The sequence below is a fragment of the Onychostoma macrolepis genome, chromosome 05 (assembly GCF_012432095.1).
Source record: "Onychostoma macrolepis isolate SWU-2019 chromosome 05, ASM1243209v1, whole genome shotgun sequence".
Classification (NCBI taxonomy): domain Eukaryota; kingdom Metazoa; phylum Chordata; class Actinopteri; order Cypriniformes; family Cyprinidae; genus Onychostoma; species Onychostoma macrolepis.
In genome coordinates, this window is record NC_081159.1 from 35,128,378 (window position 1) to 35,153,672 (window position 25,295).

At 37.5% G+C, this 25,295-nt stretch overlaps 1 protein-coding gene across 1 annotated transcript in view; it reads left to right on the forward strand.

Moving 5' to 3' along the window:
- dnajc25 (DnaJ (Hsp40) homolog, subfamily C, member 25) overlaps nucleotides 1-12,609 on the forward strand; it is a 29,755-nt gene extending 17,146 nt beyond the window's left edge. Inside the window, exons 3-4 of the mRNA XM_058775127.1 lie at nucleotides 9,153-9,623; nucleotides 10,954-12,609. Of these exons, the coding sequence (XP_058631110.1) occupies nucleotides 9,153-9,623; nucleotides 10,954-11,076 (594 nt within the window). The 3' untranslated portion in view covers nucleotides 11,077-12,609. The remainder of the gene's footprint in view (nucleotides 1-9,152; nucleotides 9,624-10,953) is intronic.
- The last annotated feature ends 12,686 nt before the right edge of the window (nucleotides 12,610-25,295 follow it).

A 25,295-nucleotide genomic window follows, 5' to 3' on the forward strand; every position in this document is an offset into this window, starting at 1 on the left:
CATGAACCAGTGCTTCGTTTTATTTGCGAGGTCTGTGCGCAGCATGTGCATAACGATACTCAGAGCAGGCTGTAGCCTACCAGTGGTGAATATACGGCCCGCAGACAGAACAGGCAGGTTGTCGATGAGTGACAGAGCAGAATAAAGATGGAGCAAAGTGTGGATGTGCTGTCCTTGAATAACGCTCAACTCGGTTTTGTTTATATTTTGCTTAGCCTATAATTTTAAATGACAGATGTCGAATTTATTTATTTTTCTTCCGCGACACTTTTCCTAGGCTACTGTGTTTACAGCAAGATGTTAAACGAATTTAGTATTTTGACAAGACGAATAAAATTATAATAGGCCATTTTTGTACAACCTACATTTTGTTTCCCTCTGCGACACTTGTTCCTATTGTGTTGTAAAGGTTAAACGAATTGTATCCTGAAAAGACGAATAAAAATAAGGAATACAATTTTTGTACATTTTTATTTTCTCTGTGACACCTTTTTTTTCTACTGTGTTGGCAGCAAAATGTTAAACGAATTTCGTGTCTTAAGACACAACATTCATTTAACATTTTGCTGTCAATAAAAAACTCTTGATAAGACGAATAAAATAACAAATACAATTTTGTGCAGACTACACTTTTATTTGTTAGCCTATCGGTCTTTCTTTCAGTAGAGGAAATTTAAATGTATGATTCTGGAAACGAGATCTAAATTTAGCGGGAACGGTCGGGTCGGGAAGAAAATTATTCAAAGCGGACAGCAGGTGAACAAAGAGTAAATATATCGCGGGAGCGGGTGGGTGTGGGATATAACCCTTTCCCCGGGAACTAGGGATTTTGGGCCAGTACTCGGTGTGTTTCCACTGCTGGAACCAGGATCTAAATAAAGTTCCGGGTAAAAATTTGAAAATGTGCTTTGCCGATTTAGGAGATGTGAGCTCCATGCGATCAGCGGGCGCTCCGTGCTCATGCATCCCGATGAAAGCAGCCTCACCTCGGCTAGTCCTTCTGACATTTGCCGCTGGCTCTGATGTCTCTGTAGTGGTTAAACATAAGATGTAATTTGTTTTGGGTAAATCTAACAGGTAATCTTTGGTCTTTATTCTGTTAAACTATTAGTATGTTAAAATGAAAATTAAAAGAGGCAATACTGTTTGATTTATAATATTTAGTTTCATTGTAATGTATGTACGTTCCCTGAACTACATTTCTGTGGCTATTAATATGTTTAAATCAAACCGAAAGAGGCAGTGGCCTTTGATATCCTGTTTCATCTTTGTAATGACCTTCCCCTTTAACTCGCTTTGCTTGGCGTCACCACTAGAGGGAGTAATAAACGTAAAAGATAAAAGTGAAACGAAGTAGAATAAGAATAATCCACCTTTGTTCACGAGCTAACAGGTACAGCTTGGGAGAATGGTTCGAGCTTTCACCTTTTAGTATCCCTTCGGCAAGCAGAGTTGGTTTGTTTGTTTGTTTGTTTTTCTCATGCATTTCCTTGGTACGATGTTGAAATTGTTGATTTAATTTGAATTGTTAAATATGTTTAGTCAATGCAGTGAATGCTTGTTTATTGTGAGTGCTGAAAGACTTTATTTTCTTTCGTTGATGTTTGTTTCTTTATTTGTTTTCTTTGTGGTTTTACGGTGCCACGGTGTAGTGATCTGATTGAAATGGTGCTATGAAGTCAATCAATGGTTGTGATGCATGGAGAGATTTTGCAACAAACAATTGAGACAACGAATACTTCAGTAATGAAGTTTATTGCATCTGAGTAAAATAAATCGAAGGTACATGTCAGAAACTCTCTGCCTCCTTTTGTTCGATGCTGAAGGGCTGCTACAATCTTATTGTAAACTCAGTGAGGAAAATATAGCCAAGGCGAACAGACTGACATTATCAAGTACGCTGCTCTTTGCAGAAAGTTTGAAATTTGCGTACTTTGTATTGAGAAACGCGCGCAGACCTACGTCACCAGACTATTTGCCTAATCTTGTCTGTACTTTAGACCGCAATGGAAAGCAGACAGCAACAGGTCTGGGGGGAAACAACTTCCTGAGACAAATTGTTCCAGGTAATTTCGGTGGAAAAGCAGCTTATGTAATATAATGCCAAAAAGAGCCATAAATGGTTTGTTTTTCTTTTTAAATTGTATCAAAAGTATGTAAAAGCTCACCTTAATGGGGTAGTTCTCCCAAAAATGAAAATTGTGTCATTTACCCTTATGTCATACCTGGTGTGTGTGTGTGAACATTTATTAATAGCCCGATTAATATAAAAAAGTAGGAGAAGCCACTGAATATATTCATATATAATAAATGACTTACAGATGGAATACAATTAATGCGGTCATTGCTTTCAGAGGTGGATGTTTGGGAATGTTGTCATGTAAGACCGTTCCGGAAGGCAATTATACAGAAATACTTTGACTTTGCTTAGTTATTTCAGAATGACCATAACAACATTTCAGATGCTGTGCAATGAGATCGATCCATTTGTTTTGTCCAGTTATGCTGTCCCATTGCACAAAGTTGCAAAGACTTTTTTGATGCGCATGGATTATTTTATTAATGTTTCCATCTCCCATTATTCGCATTAACAAGTCAAAAACCACCTTAAGGGAGCATAAAAACATTTTTGCGATATAAGGGAATTAACTTTTTCCCCATAATTTGGCATTTCCATCACTCATTTCTTATGTGATACTTTAAAATGTGCATAAAAACAGGGTGATGGAAACAGCTATTGTTAGCTCTGAGCTCAGTGATTTTATGATTGTAGGCAGATTGATCAGGACACCTCTAGGGGAAAAACCCCCCCCAAAAAAAACCTTGTTGGTGCTCAGAAATCTTACTGTCAAGGATGCAAATGCTAAATGAGGACATCATAAGATCTGCTGTTTTTTTAAGGTCATTAACATTTGTGTAATCTTCAGTACCTTTAAAGCTGTTGAGATGACCAGTTGAGAAACCAACAAAATGTGCATGCCCTCCTACATATATTGTTGCAAAATTAGCAGGAAGCACATGACTGGATGATTTATTCTGAAACTCCACTATTATGCAATTATTGCTAAGCGATATTTGCAATTACTGAAATCCACAACAAAATGTTCTTTAAAAAAAAAAAACTAAAGGAAAAACATGAGTGACAATGCCGTTTCAATGTGAACTAAGTCATGTCAAGATCTTTCTATTGTAGTCTGAAACTCAGAACTAGTGTTGTCACTGTACCAAAATTTCAGTATTCGGTACCAATACCAGTGAAAATACACGGTTCTTGGTACCAATTTCGGTACCAAAGCAAAACACAAAAACATGCTAATTAAAAAACACACTTTTTATTAATAAATTCAAACAAAAATAAAATGTACAAAAATCAGTGCCATTCTTTATACTTATTTAAAATTGTGTTTCAAGTTTTTCCACAAGTAATAAAAGTATGAAAAACAGTAAACAAGTTTCACCCAAATTTAATTTGTCTTTTAATTAATGAAATTTAAATACATTTTATTTTTTGGTAAATAAAGGGGATTTATTATTAAAATAAAAATATGGAAGAAATATTGTGATTATTTCTTTAAAAATAAAGATTTATTATTTTTTTTATTATATATTTTTTTTATTATTAATCATTCTACTAAATAATAGTAATATTTCTGGCACAATGTCTTTAAGATAAGCTTTTATTTTGACGGGTTGCTGTGAATACCTTTAAATTTCTGTGTGTAGCTATATGATATGACGCTGGTTTTACTCAAATGAAACGGTAAAATGCTCGTGAAGTGACTCTCAGAGCAGTTCTGTAGATGATGTTTGTATATGTCCTCATTGAGACGGCAGATGATAATCACAGGGCCGTACGCGTCAAGGACCGGGTTGATCGGGTACTTAAACAAAACCTGGTACCGTGACGTTTTCATTTTTTTTAGTACCGACTTGGTACCGAAATACCAGGTCTTTTGCCAACACTACTCAGAACTAGACAAGTCTTTTTGTCACTATTGGAGTCAAACACAAATGTATATGTACAAGTCTTTATCAAAGATATCTACTAACCCCACTGTGAGTTTTGATGCAACTGGATGATGTCTGGCCATGTATTCTTATATCAGGGCATTCTAGCAGGTGATGAGAGCTCAACTGTCCCAGTTGTGCAAATGCTGTCAGAGAGACATCAATGCAATAACACATTGGTTGACAGAATGGATACGTGCAGGTGCACCAATTCCAAAAGGGTTTGTAAGTGACTTTTCACTGGCTTTGCTCGGAGCTTTGGTCAAGGCTTTTACTCCTCATCCTGATCTGAAGACCTACATCAATGTGTGTTGTGGCATCTTACTTGGTAAACAGTCTGCAAAAGTGCCACCTTGTTTTGTCAGGGTTGATGTTGCACACTGCATCAAGATGATCTGCCAGTGGGACTGCTTGAAGAAAAAAACACATTGCATTAAACATTTCTTTGTGAGGTCAATGGCACAGCCTCTTAAGTCGCAATCCATGGCTGATGCTAAAGAGCTACTACGCAGCATTACTATTGTGGCTCTCAGTGAAGCAGAGGGCAATGACAGCTCTGGAGTCAGAAAGGTGCAAGAAATACCTGAAAGCCAGAATTGCAGAAGAGTGTGTCGTCATTCCAGATGTAGAGGGTGAGGACCTGGTAAAAGCAGATCAAACGCAGACAGACCTACAGCAGTGGGTAACAGAAATATGTGAGGAAAGCAGGTCACTTGCCGTGGCTAATGGAGATCATGATAATATGCACTTCCTCCCTGAGATCATTCCCAATATAATCTGGCTTGCAAGCTACTTACTACTCTGGACAGGGGTAATGATCCCTCACTTCCGAAGCACCAACATCATCGCAAGTTCAGCCAACGTTGAAGCAGAGTTCAAAAACATTAAACGTGGCCTTTTCAAGCATGAAAACTTGCCGATTCGGGTGGATTGATTCATTGCTTGACATCTGTCCTTCATTGAAGGCAACATGCACATTTGTTCTGCAAAACAATAAAGAAAAGAAAAAGGTGAAGAAGATGCAGCTGTTGCAACAGTGATCGTTAAAGAAGCCAATCCACTACCAACCATAACTTGCAGTGTAGATGTAAAACCAGAAATGGGTGCTTCCTGTTCTGGGAAATCTGACATTGTCAAAAACATCCATCCAACAGAGAAATACCCTGAAGACCCTGTTGAAAACTGGAAAGGCTCAGCTCTTCCACCCACAAAGAGAAAGAGGAATTCCTACCTCTCTCCGTGTCCTGAATGGCTCCATGCAGATCCATCTGTGAGGGGGAAAAGACTGAAAGTGGAACTGTTGAAAAATGGAAATAATCAACAGCCTGTTAAACTCAGGAAATCAAGAATCTCTGTGATGAACACATGTGCATTTGATGCTTTTTGTCAGTGCTTATGTTGTGCTTTCTGGGATAGTGTCACCTTTGCAAATTTTGTTTGTGGTGAGGACTCCAACAAATTCCTCCAGCTAGTGAAAACCATCAGCACAAAGTGTCTGAATGCACAGGCCTACATACTGAGGGTAGAGCTGCTGAGTGGAATATTCAAACCTGTCCAACTGAAGTCTGGTGCTCTCCAAATCGATGCACAGTGCCACATCTCCACTATCATTGTAAAATCAATGACAAAACAGTGCTCCTCACAGTATTGCAGTCTCAGCACACAAGTCACAAGGGAAATACCATTTGTTTATACTTCTGTTGCTGTGCTGCAGACTTCTGGCATTGCTCATCTTCAAACTACAGTGGAAGAAGGCCTTAACCTTCCGGAGTCCCCCTGCCTCAGGCCAGTCCAAAGTCAATCACAGTGTCCCTCTGCATTCAAGACAGACTTTACATCACGAAAAGAGCTCTGTGCAGGGAAAGGTTCTCACAGTTACAGTCTGGGAGAACTTCTGTGGATTGTCACTGACCTGGGAAGCAACTCCATAGAATTTCCTTTTAGTGAATTTCCCTCCAATCTGATGCTCCAAGGAGAGAGATTCGCTTTAAGGGCAGTCATCGCTTTCAAAGGAGGCTTAACCCAGGATGCTCTTGGACATTATGTGGCCTACTGCAGGAGGTCTCCATGTGTCTGGGAGATGTATGATGACCTGAGAAGTGGAGTGACAGGAGTGTCAGAAAAAACAAAATATGCCCACATGCAGTGTTATATACACAAAAGATTGATTGCACTGTTTAAATTTAATCTTACCAGTATTTTTGTTGTACGCCACACACCCTTGTTTTCCTATTCCTGTTTAGAGAAGTTGTTTCTGCTCTTCTGGAAGTCAGGCTTGATGGAGTTTGCACCTAAGTCTATTATTCTGTGTGGCACTTTTGGTTTGAAGACAGACGGTGCGGCATGGCTTGTCAGTATTAAGTGTCCATTATATGTGTTAATGGATGTTCGATAGTACACTTTAATTCAGTTTCACAAGTAAAATAATTTTGGCTTAATTCATTGAGTCATGAGTTTCCATACATGCATGCATGCATATAATACACACACATAGCTTATCTTTGTATAAGCACAGAGATACAGCAAACATATTATGGTACATGTATTTGACATACTATTGCCATTCACATAATGACATACAGTAACAAGTAACAAGTAAAAACATTAACCGTGGAGTTGGTGTTGTTACATTCCATACATCTTGTGATATGCTGTGTCTGTTGTAAGTTGGAAACAAACAGTCGATCAGTAACTTACAGGTATCTAAGTTAGGATCCGTTTGGATCTTACCTTGTTACTTCAACTGTATTGTAAAAAAACAAAAAAAAACAAAGCCGCACAAACCAAACTTCTACCAGCACAAACGAAGCACTAACGATTGAGCCTATTTTGGGTGATTTTGGAACGTGTAGGGGGGCTGGTGACGTCATCGCCTAAAATATAATGTCTAATATTTTAAAAACCAAAGCAGCACAAACAAACGAGACTATTTGGGGTGAATTTGGATCATTTGGGGGGGCTGAGTGACCTGAGAATGACCTTTTTAAATAAATATTTTATATCTAAGAAACCAAAGCAGCACAAACAGAATTTTTACTGCACATACCAGCACAAACGCATCGTGGACATTATGGAGAGTACCACGAAGCATGCACATACGGTCTCTGCTCGTAAATAAGGCACATTGCATGCATGTTTTACATCAGCAGCATCACGCTCGTGTGTGCTTCGTGGGACTCTCAAGTCAAGTCACCTTTATTTATATAGTGCTTTTAACAATACAGATTGTGTCAAAGCACTTAACAGTATCAAATTGGAGGATAGAGTGTCAGTAATGTATAATGATAAGATTAAACACTCAATTTTCAGTTAAAGGCATTTCATTATTGAATTCAGAGATGTCATTGTCTAGCTCAGTTTAGTTTAAATAGTATCTGTGCAATCAAATCGGCGATAATCGCTAGAAATTAAGTGTTCCCAACTGAGCAAGCCAGAGGCGACAGCGGCAAGGAACCAAAACTCCCTCTGAGACAGAATGGAGAAAAAAAAAACCTTGGGAGAAACCAGGCTCAGTCGGGGGGCCAGTTCTCCTCTGGCCAGACGAAACCCGCAGTTCAAAAGTTTATATTTCTATTTTAATTTTGTCGCAATTTCTAACAATAATAGTATTATGTAGTTAGGTATTTTATTATATTTTTAGTTATTTTGTTATATTTTTAGTTTTATTGTATTTTAATCGTGGTCTTCGCTGGGGATATGTCTCTGGGACTCATCTAGGTGAAGCAACTCTCCATAATGGCGGCAGACGGGATGAGTAAAATAATTATTGAATAAAGTAATTTTCTTTGCACACAAAATGTGTTCTCGTAGCTTCGTAAAAATTACGGTTGAACCACTGATGTCACATGGACTATTTTACCGACGTCCTTGCTATGCAGATTGCTTACGAGCCTAGTGAGACTGCTTTGATTTAATGGTGATTAAAATATAAGGAGTGAGTGGATTTTTATTATTGTCGTGTATACCTTGTGTTCACACACTGCCAACACACATTTATGTCCAAACACCATGTAAAAGTGGATTTTGCATAATAGGTGGCCTTTAAGATACTGTGAAGCTTTCACCAAATCCTTCTAACCACACTTACCACACTGAATTTGATGACTTTCACTAAACTTGGAATAAAAATACCTTCTTTTTCGAAGCTGTTTAGATCTATTTTAGTATAAGATGTGTTAAAGATATGTATATATTTATGGATATAAAATATAAAGTCCTTTAACAAGCTAATTTGCTTATTTGTGTGATTCTGAAACGTCTGTGTTGACACCTTGTGTTTTCTCTGATCTTTTCTTATTGTGATTCAAAACAGACCAAAGACAATAAGCATGACAATAAACATGTTTCAATTAAATGGATGTTCTATATTTTATTTCAAAAATATTTATTCTTTAATACTTCGTATTTTTACCATCTATTGTTTTCAATTCATACAGTGTTGAAGTATTGCAAAAAAAAAAAAAACTAAGAAATGAAGAAACTTATATGTATTACCATGGTGTAACCACTAGATGCCTGTATAACCCATTGTATTTAGATATGCAATTATGTATGACTACTACATTGTGGCTGATTTGTAGATTGCACTTCAAAATTTGTACAGAATTTTTCATATTTCCCATTAATTTCCTTTGGTGGAATTTATTTTATTTTTATTAGTTTTTTTTTTTTTTTTTTTGGCCTATGAAGATCACCATTGTTACTTTAAAAAAAAAAAAAAAAAGACCATTTAGCCTTTTCCAATCATGTCCATGGTTTTGTGTCCATATAGCAAGTGCCACAAAAGTCACCACGTTTTGTAACATTTTATTCATAACGGATTAATTAAAAGTTGCTGTTTTTGAGTACATATCAATCAATTGAATCTGAAGTGCTATTTTAATTAAGCTATCAGCATTAAGACAAGGAAATGATTGATAGCAATGCTCAATGAAGAATTAGGTTTATGAGTAATAATTCACCCAAAAATGTATTTTACCCACTGTAGGCCATTGCTTTTTAGCTTCACTCCCACTGATGTTCAAGTGCCCTGCTATAAGCAGTCTCATTGTGTGGCATGTTAATGTATAGAACATGGCTCATAGATTCAGATGTTAGAGTCAGAACTAACAATTTATTAAACAGATGTTTTTATGTCGTTGCAGTATTACAGCTGGTGGAGTAGTTATACAGAAGCCATCAACTACCTGATGACCGTTCCCAAATACCGCATCCAGGCTACTGAGCTGGCCAAGCAGCAAGGTCTGCTGAATAGAACCAAAGAGAAGGGCAAGAACCGGCGCTCCAAAGAGGAGATCCGTGAAGAGGAGGAGCAGATTATCAGAGACATCATCAAGACCAAGATAGACATCAAAGGCGGCTATCAGAAGCCCAATGTATCTGATATTCTGCTTTGTAAAATCATTCTGTTCCCTTACCATCTGTGCACATATGTGGCATGGAACTTCTCGTGGTTTTACCGTTTCACCATTTGCAGGGAGGAGTATGGGGATGAGGAGAGACTTTACATTATCCGCAAGTACATGAAGATGTCACAGGCTCAGTTTGATAGTTTGGACAACAGCCTGATAGAGACATTTCTCAAGCAGCAGCTCTGGATCAAAGAGAATTATGAGGTTTGAAAAGATTTTTCATTTTGTAGCATTGATACCACAAAATAGACCAGTGATGACATGTTTTGTAGACCAACCTGGAAGTTATCATCCCCCTGGTTCCCTCAACAAAATCCAAATAGGGTTTTCCATTGGATTTTGGATTATTGCAGAAAATAAGCTTAGTGACCAACAAACATTTATGATTCTTACACATTGGGTTCATCATTAGCAACTTTCATGTAGTTTTGAAGCTTAAATGCAATCTATTGATCTATTACGTTATGACCATCTGCCTAATAACCTTTAGCCCACTAAACATCGGCCATGTGGCGAGGCATTGATCTGATGAGATGAAGATAGGTCTCCTGGTATCTGGTACCATAATGTCAACAGGAGGTCCTCCGGTTTCCTATACATTGCGGGGTGTTGGTGATGTCGTGCGTACCCACTTTTCCAAGTCGAACCACAAATGTTTGATTGGGTGAATTTGAAGGCCAAGGCATTAACAGACATTCACTATCATGTTCCTCCAACCATTTCTGGATCCTGGCAGTGTGGCATGGTGCATTATCCTGTATGTAATTGCCATCACCGGCAGGAAATAGAGTTGCCATGAATGAGTGCGCTTGGTCAGGTACCTGACAGCTGTCAGGAATTGTGCTATTTGGATAATGAGGCCTAAAGTATCCCAAGAAAACATTGCCCACAGCATAACCAGCCTGTGTCTGCCCCACAGTGCATCCAGGTGTCATAGCCTCTAGGGCTGGGTAAAAAAAAATCAATTTCTCAATTTAATCAATTCTTATTTTTATGAAACGATATTGATACTTAAATCCCAAGAATCGATTAGTGATGGTGTGCAGTTAGCAGGGGGACTCAGCTGGGTCATCGGCTACACAGGCTCATACTTAGAAGGCTGCAATGAACTGTGAGCTGTGATACATTGCCCTGGTCACCACTGTTATAGCTGCTGGTGACCGCCATTTCCAAGATCCAAGTTCTGAAGTGCCATCACAATTTGTCCTTTTATCAAATTCTGATAAGTTGGCAGCTTTTCCCATCTCGACACCGAACACTCTACTGACTGAAAGCTGGTGTTTGGGTGCTATATATACTTCTCTGTGAATTGCACCTGTGGCACTATTTGGTTGCCAGGTGCACTCGTTGCTCTTAGCTGGGGTTGGTCATAATGTAATGGCTCATCAGTGTATAACTCAGAATAAACACTCCTTATTAAGTCAAATGGTGATTTACTTGTCTTTATGATATTAAGCTCGAGTATGTGGTGTTAGTATGTCTGTTTAAGGACTCCAGAATAACTGATCATACTGTGTGTTTATGATATATTAAGGCCTACAGAGAGGAGCAGGAGGAAGAGATGAAGATGAAGATGGCCACAGACTCTCGATGGAAACGCTACAGGCGTTGGATGAAGAGTGAGGGGCCTGGACGCATCACTTTTGCTGATGATTGACCTCACATGAACAGAGATCCGTCCCAGATGCACGTCTAGCCTGAACAGCCTGAGCTCATGTGTGCAATTACACACAGCTCTGTGCGTCCTTGTTTACAATAGACTGACAATGTGCACGTCATTTACAAGGCTGCCTTTTCTCATATAATGACAATAAAGGCTTTTTGATTGTACCTATTGAGGAACATTGCGTAGGAGGAAAAGACTGTTGGAAACATAAAGTAAAATAACTGTGTAATAACATTGTGTGCTGTTTTACCAGGAGAAATATGATCACAGGCTGTAGAAACCCAGTGTTATAGTTTGAAAAATGCCTCATTTCAAACACTGAAAGGCTTTGTGTCTCTCTCTCTTTCTGTCAGCTATAAATGTTATGTCACCCGATGCTGTGCTTGTGCACTGAAGGCATATTTTTTTCCCCTCTTTCTTTCTTCCTTTCTTCCTTCCTTTTTTTTTTTTTTTTTTTTGCATGTATAAAATCAAATCTAATTTTTCAGTTACAGGCTTTGGTACTGAAATAAAGTTTTATAGTTTATGGTTTGGTTAGTAAGACTTGGTTACCTTTCCTGTTCATGAGCATCCTGGTGACATAAATGATATCACTTTAAAACAGTGCAGACATAAAAGATTGTCATGCAGTAGATATAATAATATTTTATCAGTAATTTATCATATTGTTATCTGTGCATTACCAACGGTGCACATAAAAAGGTTTATCCCCCAATGACTTTTCATTGATTCAAGGTAGTTTGTTTTTGACTATGTGCCTTCAATGAATGCTTGTAATTAGTGGAGTCACGATAAATCGATTCGTGAATCGATTCTGAGATTTTCTTGAATTCGGAAAATTGCAGAATAGGTCCATGAATCGATTTATCGTGACTCCTCTACTTTCCATTTCTATGGAATTTCAAACGTTTTTCCTCGCTTGTAAGAATTTATTTTCCTGAAATCTGTCTAGTAGAAACAATGCTATTAAAAGTATATTCTAGAAAGTACCACAAAAGAAGATTTAAAAAAAAAACAACTAATTAGTTATCACCTTACTTACCCAGCTGGTTGATTACATTGATAATTGCAAAACATTTTCTAAAATGTTAGGTTTAGACATGAAAATGAGTCATTATTTAATTAAACATGCGCTAATTTGCATAAAAATCTAGTACAAAAATTTAAACACGATGATGTCAGTTTAAAAATTCTTGTTTTTGACAGAGTCAAACGTTTTACAGAGGGAATTTTGGGCATCTCATTTTTGTCACTTCATAATTCAGAAAATGCTTAGAATGGACAGAAAACACTATATTTTAAAAAATTTGGGAGGGTTTAAAATGTTGTATATAATCAAGCAAATTACATATGAACAAATCCCTCTGTAAAAACCTTCAGGATATAGGCAGGAATAAAAATGTTAAGTTTGGTGTCTAAGTGCTACTGAAGTGTGAAAAGTGATAAGTTGACTTAACTTAAAAAAAAAAACTGAGGAAACCTGTTGTCTCAAAATTAAATAATTAAAAAAAAATTAACAATTCAACCAATTAACTTTTTTTTTTATTATTATTATTATTTACTTAACTTTATGGCAACGGGTTTCCTCATTGTTTTATTTATTTTTTTAAGTTAAGTCAACTTATCACTTTTTACAGTGTATCGAAGAAAAAAACTAATTTTGAGAAAACGGCCTTTAAACATATGTATTGTAATTGAAATCTGTTGACACGGATAGATAAATTGCTAGAAAAGAAACAATTAACAGTGTCTTTTGGATGTTTTCTTTCCACTAGTCTAAAAAAAAAAAACACACTTTATGAAAAACCAAAATGCCCAAAATCTCAAACTTGACAGGTGCATGCAAAAACAGTGTCTCCCCTTAAACCCTGCACTTACAAAAATAAAGGTTGTGGCATCCATGGTTCCAACAAGTACTTTAAATATCCATGGAACATTACCATTTCACAAAAGGTTCATTTTACAGTGTTCTTTAAGTTAAGAAAAAATTTAACCCTCTGCTAACGGTGCAAAGTAAATGCATAGTGCTCATAAACAGTTGATAGTATTCGCACTTAAGGCTTGGTATGTTTGGATCTGGAAACAGTATTAATGGAAGGTTGATCTGTTTCAACTTAAGCAGATGGGAACACTTCCCATTTCTATTTTTATTACCCACATGGTCTGATCTGAAATGAACTATTACAGACAAACGCAATCTGAATAAATGAATAACAGTTGTACTTTGCACATTTTCATTTTGTACAAAGAGTGATCATTAAGAGTGCATGTGGAGAAAGTAAAACTAGTGACTTGTAGATCCTAGCACAAAAGCTGAGTATAACACTTCTGACTAACTCCGGACTATCCCTCCACACAAATTTGTCTCAGTGTATCAGTATTTTGTGTTATCTTGATATAGCACAATCTTCTTTAGGTTATCCCACAGCATCTGAATTGGCTTAAGGTCAGTAAAACATTTGTTTTCTTAATCTTTAGCCATTCTTTAGCTGATTTGCTTGCATACTTTTGGGTTACCTTGTGGATCATTGTCTTGTTGAATGACACCTTGCTAAAACTTGAAATCATGAACTGTTGTCCTGACATTATCCTATAAAATGTCACCCAGGTCTTTATCAGTGCTTTCGTAGCCTTTTCCAGCTTTCGATGTCTGTAATGCACTTTTAAGGACTTATGAAAATTTTAGGTATTGAGGTAAGGTGCACACTAATCAGTCCTTGAGAAAACCAGATTTATCAGAAACAGTGCATTCTGTTTTATCAGTATATTAAGCTGAAAAGGTTTCTTGCCAACCATGACTTAGCATCTTTCAACAGGACTGTGCTCAGACATTTCATTGCAATGGCTCAAAGCAAATTAAGGGCTTCCTGTTTACACAAGATCATTTAACCTAAAATGAGATGATTTTCCTGTAGCAATACAGGATGATGGCCAAGTATCTAGACCTGTTTTAAACGGATGATTAAAAGAGACTTCACACTCTGCTGCTCAAACATCATTCCAAGCAAGTGCTAAGAGACATTTAATTGCAGATTACATTAACACAGATGGTTTCTGCTGTCTGGTGTAGAACTGGTATCATTTTGCATTATGTAGTTACATTTTACTTGCCAGCTTGTTTCAATTATTTTCCCACATTTTCAGAAAGTAATCCTTCTTTATAACTTTCATCAGTCAGATGTGTGATAGACTACAATTACTTTTAAACAGCAACAATTTTAAAGGTTTCATAGTCCTAGAGACTTACGTGATGCACTTAAAATCTCTTGCCTTGAATAAATACAAGTTTTGTCCATTTCTTTTAAAAAAGCAGAAATCTGCTTTCAAAAGTACTCATAGTTTTAAAAGTATAGCTACAACGTGTTACATAGCTTAAACATTTAAACAGTCAAATGTGGTGTAACGGCCTGATGATTATTATTTTATTATATAGACGTTGTTTGTCGCTGTGAATAATTCATACAATTAGAAAACTCAGAAAGGCTGCCTAGTCTGCTATGGCTTGGATTTTGACTCAACACAGTCTGCATTATTTTCTGTGGTGACAGCAGACTGTAGATTAAGTTATTAGAACTTTTGAATCTGAAACGTCCCAATTTACTCCTTAATTATTGTAATATCAAAGATATTTGTTCCCAGAATTTTAGAACATGATCAATTTAGAGGGTCGGATGCGTTGGTGTTGGACTTGCTGTTCATCCAGATCACCAACTGGGGTCACTATAGCAATTATTGGAAAACCATACCGTCTTAAGTCAGAATCTCAGTGTCTATACACGTATTGCAGAATTCATACAAAAACATTTAATGAATAATGCTTTTGAAACAGATGTAGGAATTTTCAGATCACATGGCAGCAGTTCTATTCCACATTAGTCTCAGCCACAGCTGGTATTTGACTACCTACAATCTGTGCCATCTGATGCATGTTGCAAAAATGGCTAGAGCTATCTGATAATAGACCAATAAAATGTTCTGTGGCATTTTCATGAGTGGTTATAAATAGAATGAGGTGAAAACTGGTTTAGAATTCATTACAAAAAAACTAGTCATGCTTGTGAAACTAATTCTACTTTGATTTAATTAAAAAATAAATAAATAAATAACTCAAACACTTGTCACTAACTATATACACAAAACGACAAGACTTTCTGAATGCATGTGTTTGTCCATATATAAATCAATTTCATGAACCTTCAAATTTTTTAAGAATTCGGAAGTTCCTTTTTTTTTTTTTAAATAACTCAGAGGGTCCTGGTTTTCCCTATATGAGATAATGGGATTTTGTCTTAGATTTGAGGCAATTGCAAAGCTGAGCATCCCAGCTTCACTTTGTGTTTACTGAGATTCAGTGAATATATTAATAATCGTGCTACTGCAGAGCCTGAAAGAGTGGATTTGAACTATGCAAGGTTACTGTGAATTCCTAAAAAATAACATTCATGTGAAGCTGACATTTTCATGGAGCAGAGAAGATACAAACATATACTGTGCTATATTTATATTTATATTTGTGGTGCCAATCATGTTTCTCTCTCAAAATAATTTTTAATTGTTCAGGATAATTAAACTCACCCAAATGCTTTGTGCATGCTGTTACTACTGTGTGTGTCAGTAGATTGTAGGCTGTGAGATTATGGTTGATGCTTCAGTGTTTTCCATCTTGTTGGGGGGGATTGAATGATGGAGCATGTGTGTAATCAGGATTAAAGACTCCCTCTCTTCTACTGTAATTCAGGTCACTGGCAGGTCAGTATACCAGCACAAACACATGAATCTGTTGAAAACAACTCATGAAATCTTTGAATGTTTGTTTTATTAAGCACGGAACAAGTTTAAACACGACAAATGTATTTTTGCACATAAATGAAAAAATAATAGGATATGTTACAGCTGACATTTAAAAAAATATAACTATATTAAATTTAAATTTGCAATATTATCAAATAAAACCTTTTACTACCATAATGACAGCAACCCTAGTACAGGATGTCTTAAAAAATTATGGATTTATTATTTACATGAAGCACTACTGTGACCGCTTTAATGTACACATCTGTGTATCATTGCGCAACACCCTAGTTTGCTGTGCAATATGTGCCGATCGGGTGCAGTCGGGTTTGTGTCTTCCCAGCCGGGTTCGGGTCCAACTTTCGAATAATGGTCGGGTCCGCGTCGGGTCCGGGTAGTACATTTAAGGCATTTATCGTGTCTGCACGGATTTGGGTCCCACTTTCAAATAAAACACTGGTCCGGGTCGGTTCGGTGCAGCACATTTACGGGTCTCTTTGAATTTTTGGACCCGTGAAGATCTCTAGTTCACACTCCCGAGTCCAACTTGCGAAGTCCAAACTACAGAGGATGCAAGTCCGAAATTTGGCTTCTAAGCCTTGTGGTTAAAGCCCTGTGTCTGCTAAGGCAGCATGGCAACTGTGATCATGGGGATCTCAGATGGAGCTAGCAAAGGAGCTTGACGGGGGTTTCCTTTGCTTCTCCCACTGGCTCTCTATCTCATATGTCTGATCCACTGAGGCTTTTTCCAGGTTGGATGAAAGTGGGCTGCTCGCTTCTAGCTCTCAGGAACTAGATGTGGAGTCAGTAGGGGCAGATGTTACAATTAAGTCTGCTTCATTCTCCCATCATTGCCACACACACAATGAGCTTTTAGAGCTTATGAGTAATCTGTAGGGTTGAACTTGACAGATAAAATGTCCACCCCATGTTGTCGACTGAGTGAAGGAGTAAGGTTATGCTCTGTGGCAGTCTTTCCTAAAGTGTACAGTTGAACAGGCATACCCGATTTATCATGTTTTTTTTTTTTTTGTTAAAGTAGTACTATGCTCCTTTGAGTATATCTGTAAGGTTGAGCCTGACAGATAAAGCTGTCACCCTCCCCAGTTTATTGACTGGGATTTAAGATGGGTTATGCTACATGACAGGTAACTTTATGAGTAGAGCTGCACAGATACAGCTAGAGTCAGCAAGCAACCAACTCTTTCAACTGTCACCCTCCCCAATCTTTTAGATTTTCAAGCAGCTTTACTATGTTAAACAGGAAAAATGTGTGTTGATAATGCAAGAGGAAAATAGTAAACAGTACATTTTCCAGCTAAAGTCAGTTTATTGTTGATTCAGTGATGTCATCATCCAGGTTCTGATCCACCATCTAGACTGGATACAGACTGGATCTGGGTGACTGCAGTGATCATCTGATCTGGATACGGACTGGACCTGGGTGGCTACAGTGACCTCGGAATAAGAAGGACTTATTCCATGAAGGACTATAAGGCATTAAGAGCTCACTCAAGTACTGAGGAGCTAGACCATATTGAGCCAGTGCAGTGTTGACAGAACTGGGCTAATATGGTCATACTACTAGTAAGATCTCTAGCTGCTGCATTTTGGATCAGCTGAGTTTGTTTATTAAGCACGCAGAACAACCACCCAATAGAACATTACAATAATCTAAGCTTGAGGTCATGAACACATGAATTAACGTATCTGCATTTGACAGTGAGAGCAGGTCAGAATTTAGATATATTTTTAAGATGGAAAAATGCAGTTTTACAAATGCTAGAAATATGACTTTCAAAAGGAAAGATTGCTATTTAATAGCACACCTAGGTTCCTAACTGATGACGAAGAATTGTCAGCACAGCCATTAAGTGTTAGACATAGGTTACATGCAGAAGTTTTTGATCGGATAATTAACACCTCTGTTTTTTTTTGTTTTTTTTAATTTAGCAGTAAGAAATAGTTATCCAGTTTTTTAAATCAGCTATGCACCATGTTTCCTGATAATATCTCCTAAGGGTACAATGTAAAGTGTGAAAAGCAACAGTCCTAGTACTGAGCCTTGTGGTACTCCATATTGCACTTGTGAATGACATGATACCCCTTCATTCACAGCTAAAAATTGATGACGATAAGTATGATTTGAACCATGCCAATGCAATTCCACTAATCCCAACATCATTTTCTAGTCTATTCAAAATAATGTTGTGGTCGATATTGTGAAATGCAGAGCTAAGATCCAGTAGCCCTAATAGAGAGATACAACCATGATCAGATGATAAAAGCAGGTCATTTCTAACTCTGATGAGAGCATCTCAGTACTATGATATGTTCTAAATCCTGACTGGAAATCCTCACAGAAACCATTTTTCTCTAAGAACGAACATAGTTGTGAGGAGATTGCCTTTTCTAATATCTTTGACAGAAAAGAGAGATTTGAGATTGGTCTGTAATTAACTAATTCTCCAGGATCAAGTTGTGGTTTTTTAATGAGTGTGTCATTTGTGAATCATGCGTTGTAGCTTTGACTGAGTCCTGGCTGGATGAGTCTATCCCGGATACAGAGGTTGCCCTGGATGACTTTGAGATCTTTCGGGCAGACAGAACTAGTAACTCGGGGGAAAGTGCAGGGAGGTGGGATGTGTATATACTTGCGTTGGTGTACTAACATCAAAGTACATTTGTAATGCGGACTTGGAGCTGCTCACCCTGTCCACCAATGTGCTTTACATACTGATGGATTTCTCAACTGTTGTGATTTTTGGGCTACTTTTATAATGTACCGCGGCCGCCCAAAGTGTATATAGACAAATAAAAATTAAAATAGATCCTTTTACTAATGTGTATTATACTTGGAATGTATCCCTTGCAACTTAAGAATGGAGAGGCGGTTGTAAAATCACAAACAATGTGAGTTTCAGCAGAGCATACATGTTAAGACTTTTACACAGCAGAAATAAACATGACAACAGCCACTATAGATTATATAAGATAATAAACACACGATTACGATAGATATGGTCTGAAATGCTAATTTGTGCAGCGATATAAAAGGTTATAAATAGCATATTTTAACAACAGTAAACGACCAAATTCCACATGTGATCGCAAAAGGAAGTTATTACAAACACTCGATGGTGGTTTGAAGTGAGTTCTGAGAAAAAGTGTACTATTAATCTTATAAATTGTCTTATGAAGCATATTCTAATATTAGCTCTAATGCAGCTGCAGAACAGGTCCAATTCTTCTTCATAATGCATTTTATCATAATACTTCACGTAAGGTCGCAAGAAATGTTTGGTTGTATTTATTTAGAAATACTTTTGATAATAGTTGGGTAAATGCAGGGCTCTCAAGTTATATCGAAAGTTTGGAGTGAGATTACGGGAGGGGCCACACAAAGGGGAGGAGTCACTCAAAGGGGAGGGGCACGTCAAAGGGGAGGAGCAACTCAAATATTTGCAGCACCCAAGTTTTTGCTAGCAGTTCAATTTTACCTATTGTTCATAATTGACCAGCACAAATAGAAGTTATAACATTTGGTAAATCTGATGAAAGACAAATTCATTCTAATAAAATAAAAAGATTTATGTATTTAAAAATACAAATGTATCAAAAATTAAAATAAATTTTGCCTCAAACGAGCCAACTGAACAGCAGTACTCAATGTACATACTGTACACATATACATTACAGTACTTACCCTGAGCATGTATGTCAAACTGTGTGTGTGTGTGTGAGAGAGAGAGAGTGAGTGAGAGAGAGAGAGAACACATTTTAGCTTATGTTTCTTTTTTTCTGTTGTAAATGTTTGTTGCACATTTTGATGCCTGATGACAGGGTTAGAGGACTCCCACATAAAGCACTGTCATGATAATAGCGTTCCATCCAGAGCCAAACTGTTTCTAGTTTTGGTTTTGTTCAAACCCACCATGGAAAACACTGTATCTGAATTTGAATTTGGGGAAGCCTCAGTGCTTTATATGGGAGCCCCCTACCCCTGTCATCAAGATGTGCAACAAACACAACAGAAAAAAATAAAATCATAAGCTGAAATGTGTTCTCTCTCTCTCTCTCTTTCTCTCTCACACACACACACACACACACACACACAGAGAGAGAGAGAGCTTGACATACATGTTCAGGACAAGTTCTGCAATCCTACTGTGTGTGTACAGTATGTACATTGAGCACTGCTGTTCAGTTGGCATGTTTGGGGCCAAATTTCTTTGTATTTTTGATCCTTTTTTAAATATGTAAAACAATTTATTTTATTTGGATGAATTTGTCTGTCTTTTATCAGATTCACCAATTGTTATAACATCTCTAGTACTTTCCTTTCAGGAAGCCAAAGCTAAGTTAAAGCTTCTGGTTGCAAAACAGTTGGAGAGTTTTTTTTTTTTTTTTTTTTGACTGCATCAATAATACTTTAGCGCGAATTCACTATCTTTTCACAGGCAAGTGATTTCGTAGAGGAATCTTAAAATCGAAAAAATAAATGAAGCGGTTACACAGCATTCATCGGATCTTTCTCTTTCAATTTACACTCCACGTGCGCGCGCGCGCGCATCCATGTTGCTTAGTAACGAACCCGCTTGCGGCAGAATCGCGTAATTTAAACGGAACAACAACATCCTAATTTCTGATTGGCTGGTAGGTGGCATTTAACTCTATAACTACAGAGTCGAGAGAGCTATGAACTCGGCAGAAAACTTACCTCAGTTTTCCATCATCTATTAATGGTATATTAATTGTATAGTAATTGTAGCGGGACAAGTTATCCCTTCTCAGCGTGAGAAATACAAGGTGTGGCGTGAGAGCGTGTGAACTGGTTGAATTGCGTGAGTCTCACTCCGATTGCGTGAGACTTGAGAGCCCTGTAAATGTATACTGGGATTGAAGCGATGTGGCTTGGTAAACGTTTTATCGCCAATTTAAAGGTTAATAATGGCTGAATAAAAACAAAAGAATAACGATAAAAGAATAATAAGGATTATGTCTCATACCTGGCGGAAGTGTGAAATGGTCTGTTTCCTTAAACTAGTTTGTCATGCATTTCTTTTTCAACACATTTACAGGTAAATCCTAGTATTTTAAATTTGCGATTAAATTTTTTAATCAATTGACAGCACTAATATATATATATATATATATATATATATACACACACAAATCAAGTGGAACAGAAAGACACGATTGCTACTAAGCAGAAAAAAAGTTTAGTTAGTTGAATTTGAAATTATAAGTGTTATGTTAGAGCAGTAAATTGTAATCATCAGCCGAATGTAGAAGATACACCTGAGATCCTTTATTTGAACTATTAAAAAAAAAACATTTAGTGTGTTTGCTTTGAATTTGCGTTGAATACAAACTTCTCTGCTTTTACTTTTACAGCTATTTTGCTAGTCAGCTCCCGGTGCGAAAGTGTTGCTTCTGGGCACGTCAACGGCACTCACGCTCCTTTAAACTCGTAATAAAGCGGTCAATGATTCCAGAAATTACGCTGATCTGCAGAACAAGTTTATATTAGAAATATATTGCAATCACTCCAAAATATATGACAACAACTCACAAACCTGCATTAGGAGCTATACTTCTTTGCGTGCCTATTTAGCCTTTTGCAGCGCATCGTTAGCAGCACCTGAAACAAGATATGTTCATTACGCAAACATTCAGAAGGCGGGACTGCATTGACTGGTGGACTGGCGTATAGGGGATGTTTCGGTTATGGAGGCCCCTCCTCAAAGCCCGAGGCCATAGGCAATCGCCTGCTCTGCCTATAGCTAGCGCCGGCCCTGCCTTTAACGTCCCCATAGTATCAGCAACTGATGCTGCATTGAAGCTCCCTAGGAAAGTGAACGTCTTGGGTTTTATATGTAACCCTGAATGTATGTATGTACTGTATGTAACCCCTGTGGTAACTGTTTTATAAAAGCAATAAGGTACTCAAGGCGTGCTGATTTTTGAATACAGTCACAGGCACTCTGCTTTGGGTCATGCTTAATGTCATTCAGCATGTGAACTGTATTTACAATACAGCATGAATTTTCGTACATTACTGCTTACTGTTTTGACCGGCAACAGTGGAGCATGACAATGTAAATTTTTACCAGCCTTTTTACCAATTTTAGATGTATTTCCCCCATTGATTTTCTCCACTGGCATTTAAAAAAGACTTGAACCAAACCAAACAGTATATATAACAATATTTGATTTGACATAATTTGAAGTTCAGAAAAAGTAACAAGATTGTGTATTTAACATATTGTGACACAGGCAGAATGATGCATGTCTCAAAATAAGTGAGTTCAATGTTTACCCCTGAAGTGACCCACTTTTTTGATGCAGTAATGGTGAATGCAGCACATGCTGTGATGATGGGGAAGTGGTGAGTCAGTGTTTGTGGCTTCATGGGTTCTCCCCAATTCACACCTGTGATCTCTAAATCATAAATGACTTTACCATAATGAGATGGAATTATGTGATTATTGTTAATTAGTGCCATGAGGTTAAACACTGGGGATTCATTAGTTTGAAGTAACTTCATGCATTAATAAATAAAAATAATTTGCAAATACTTTCACTTTAGACTGTTCAGTTTCATGCAATGTCATGTTATACAGTACTTCTGATATTCATTTAGCTTCTCCAATTCACTATTCATATATTTCAGTTAAGAGGTTAAAGCAGAATCGCTGGGCCCCTATTACCTTTCTTGTAGGGTGACAATACGGGCCAATTTTATAGGACGCATCCTTGCCAGGATTTCTATATTGCCTAAAATATCCAGGTTTTGACTGTTTGCTCTGTGCAGGTCGATCATTGTGTGACATTCATGAGAGTTACAGAGAGCAGAGCAGACAGCTCCTTATGCTTTCGAATTGCTCTCGTGCCTACTTTGGTGTCTTTTTTGATCGGTGCGCAGCGACGCTTCAAGTCAAGCGAACGAACAAATATGTGCGTATTTGCATCGCTTTGATCGTTTGCTGCAGATCTCAGCTTCTCACGCGCAGTGCCACGATTGGTCGATTATGTACAATACCTGCATGTTATTGGTCAAACTACTTTGTATGTTGTTGGCAATATTAAAGTACATATGGCTACCCTACTTTCTTGATACTTTCTATAAAATTTGCTCCATCTTTCCTTTTCGGCTACAGCTGAAATCATGTAGGGTAAATGTACCTATTAAGCTCACGTACCCATTAAGCACACTTCCATTTTTGAGATCAGATTATAAAAAGAAAAAATAATTTATTATCCTTCTTGATGTCTTAACCAATTGATATATTTGTTACTATATACCTCTTATAATTTCAAGTCAGTCAGATTATTGCACACTGAGATATGGGTCTCCATATGTTCACACTGTCTGGCAGCCATTTTGAAAGCTGTCTAAAAACTTTCACCAAAAGAGGAGCGTTTTTTTTTTAGATGTTTAAGCCTTTATTTTGGATAAGTTTCACTACTTATTGTAAAATGAAGAGAATAATGTTCAGACGTTTGCATATTATAACCTGGAACTTGGATGTGGGAAATAATTACATTAGATCCAAAAGATAGTTTTAGTAACACAGCGCAGATGCTACAGAACACAGTTAGCTGACTAGCTGTATAAGTGTCACGAATCCGGTCCATGGACTTCCATCCGATTGCCACCAGAGGTCGCCCTTCCATCATATTGACTCTCACACCAACCTCACTATACGCACTACCGGCACATCCGGGAACTTAACTGTCAATTTCGTTACCGCCCCTTTTTGGGGGAAAACAAACTAGACTTCCCATAGGCTTCAATACAAAATAGCGGCAAAAAGCAAAGTCCATACACAGCCGACAGACGTGAATAACTTAAGTAATCACTAGGATTAATCATGTCAAGTAATTATATGTCCACCCTGCCTGCCATAGAGCGTGAAAGACACATCCATAAACTTAATTTGGTCAATTTAAAAACTCATTATCCCAGCGTCAAATTGGTGTAACAACCCCACCCAGTGGCCAGAGGTGTCTTGCCGGACATTTACTCGTACCTAATCTAATCACCAGGTAAACCAGTGAATGATTTTACTTCATTTGAAAGTAAACATCTTTAAATGTATATATTATGTCCTTATATTTAGAGTACTGAGTGCACTTTTCTGTCCAGCCATACAACTAGCCTGGCTTCGCTTTCGATAGCATCATCCGTAATACATAATATTTCCATAACAGCAAGATATGGATGATGGTGGCAGGTAGCCTGGGCTAAATTTGGGTTTTTACAAACATTATTGGTGCACCCAACCACACAACAACTCTTTGGCATGTTGTAAGGTTAGTCCACTTCCTCGATCCGCTGCTGTATGGCGGTTTGTTTTCCCCCAAAAGTGGGCGTGAACCTGTTCAGAGACATTCTATGACGTTGCGCCGGTTGTGAGTATTGCACATCACTCTGGACTGCATTTCCCATCATCCATTACACTGAGTTCACACAGCTGTAACCAATCACACGCTCACCTGAGGCCAATTCACACACACCATAAATAGGAAGTTCCAGCGATAACTACTCTACGGAGCCAGTTCTAACTGCCATAGTTTAGTGATAGTCTTGCCTTGCCTGTTTTCCCGTGTTCTGATTCTCGCCTGTGTATTTCGGATTTCCCCTTTCGTTTTGTCGTTTGGACTCTGTTTGCTCCTGCCTGGACCATTGCTTGTGTACCTGGATTATCTTTCTTTGTTTCCCCCCTGGATTACGTTCGCTGCCGATCGACCCCATTCATTCACTGGACTATTCTTGTGTCTTGCCCACGATTGTTGTGTTTGCCATTGTTTGACCCTTTGCCTTTTTTGTGACCACGTTTCTAAATAAAAGCTCTGCATATGGATCCGCACGTCTCACGTCTCGTTCGCCTCATAACAATAAGATTGTGCGCTACGCTAATATAATACTTCACAGGCATTACTGGCATGTACTTTTACATCCATAATACTAGAAATTGACATTTTATTGCTGGTCTGTCGTTTTACAGTGTGGTAATTTTTAAAGATTTCATATTATTTTAAGGTGAGCTTAAAGGGTACACTACTATGAAAATCACACAGCTTCAGTGTGACATCAATAAGAAAAAGTAAAATTTCATAGATATTGTTAATAATAGTTGTTCATATTAAAATATGTATAAATTTAATACATGACCTAGACTATTTATTTAGCAAAAATCCTGTCATTTTAATATTACATGAAATTTATTAAAAGTTGTTGCTGCTCCCATTAAGCTCAGTGTGCTCTTTAAGCTCTTCCACATGGAACGTCTATGTAAATGCTTCATAAAAAGACTTAAAATATTAACTGATGGTTGTCACTTTAAGTTAAGTTAATCGATTTTCTATGGATTCTGTCAACTCAAATCTGCAGACTGGCTCTGATCTCTGGC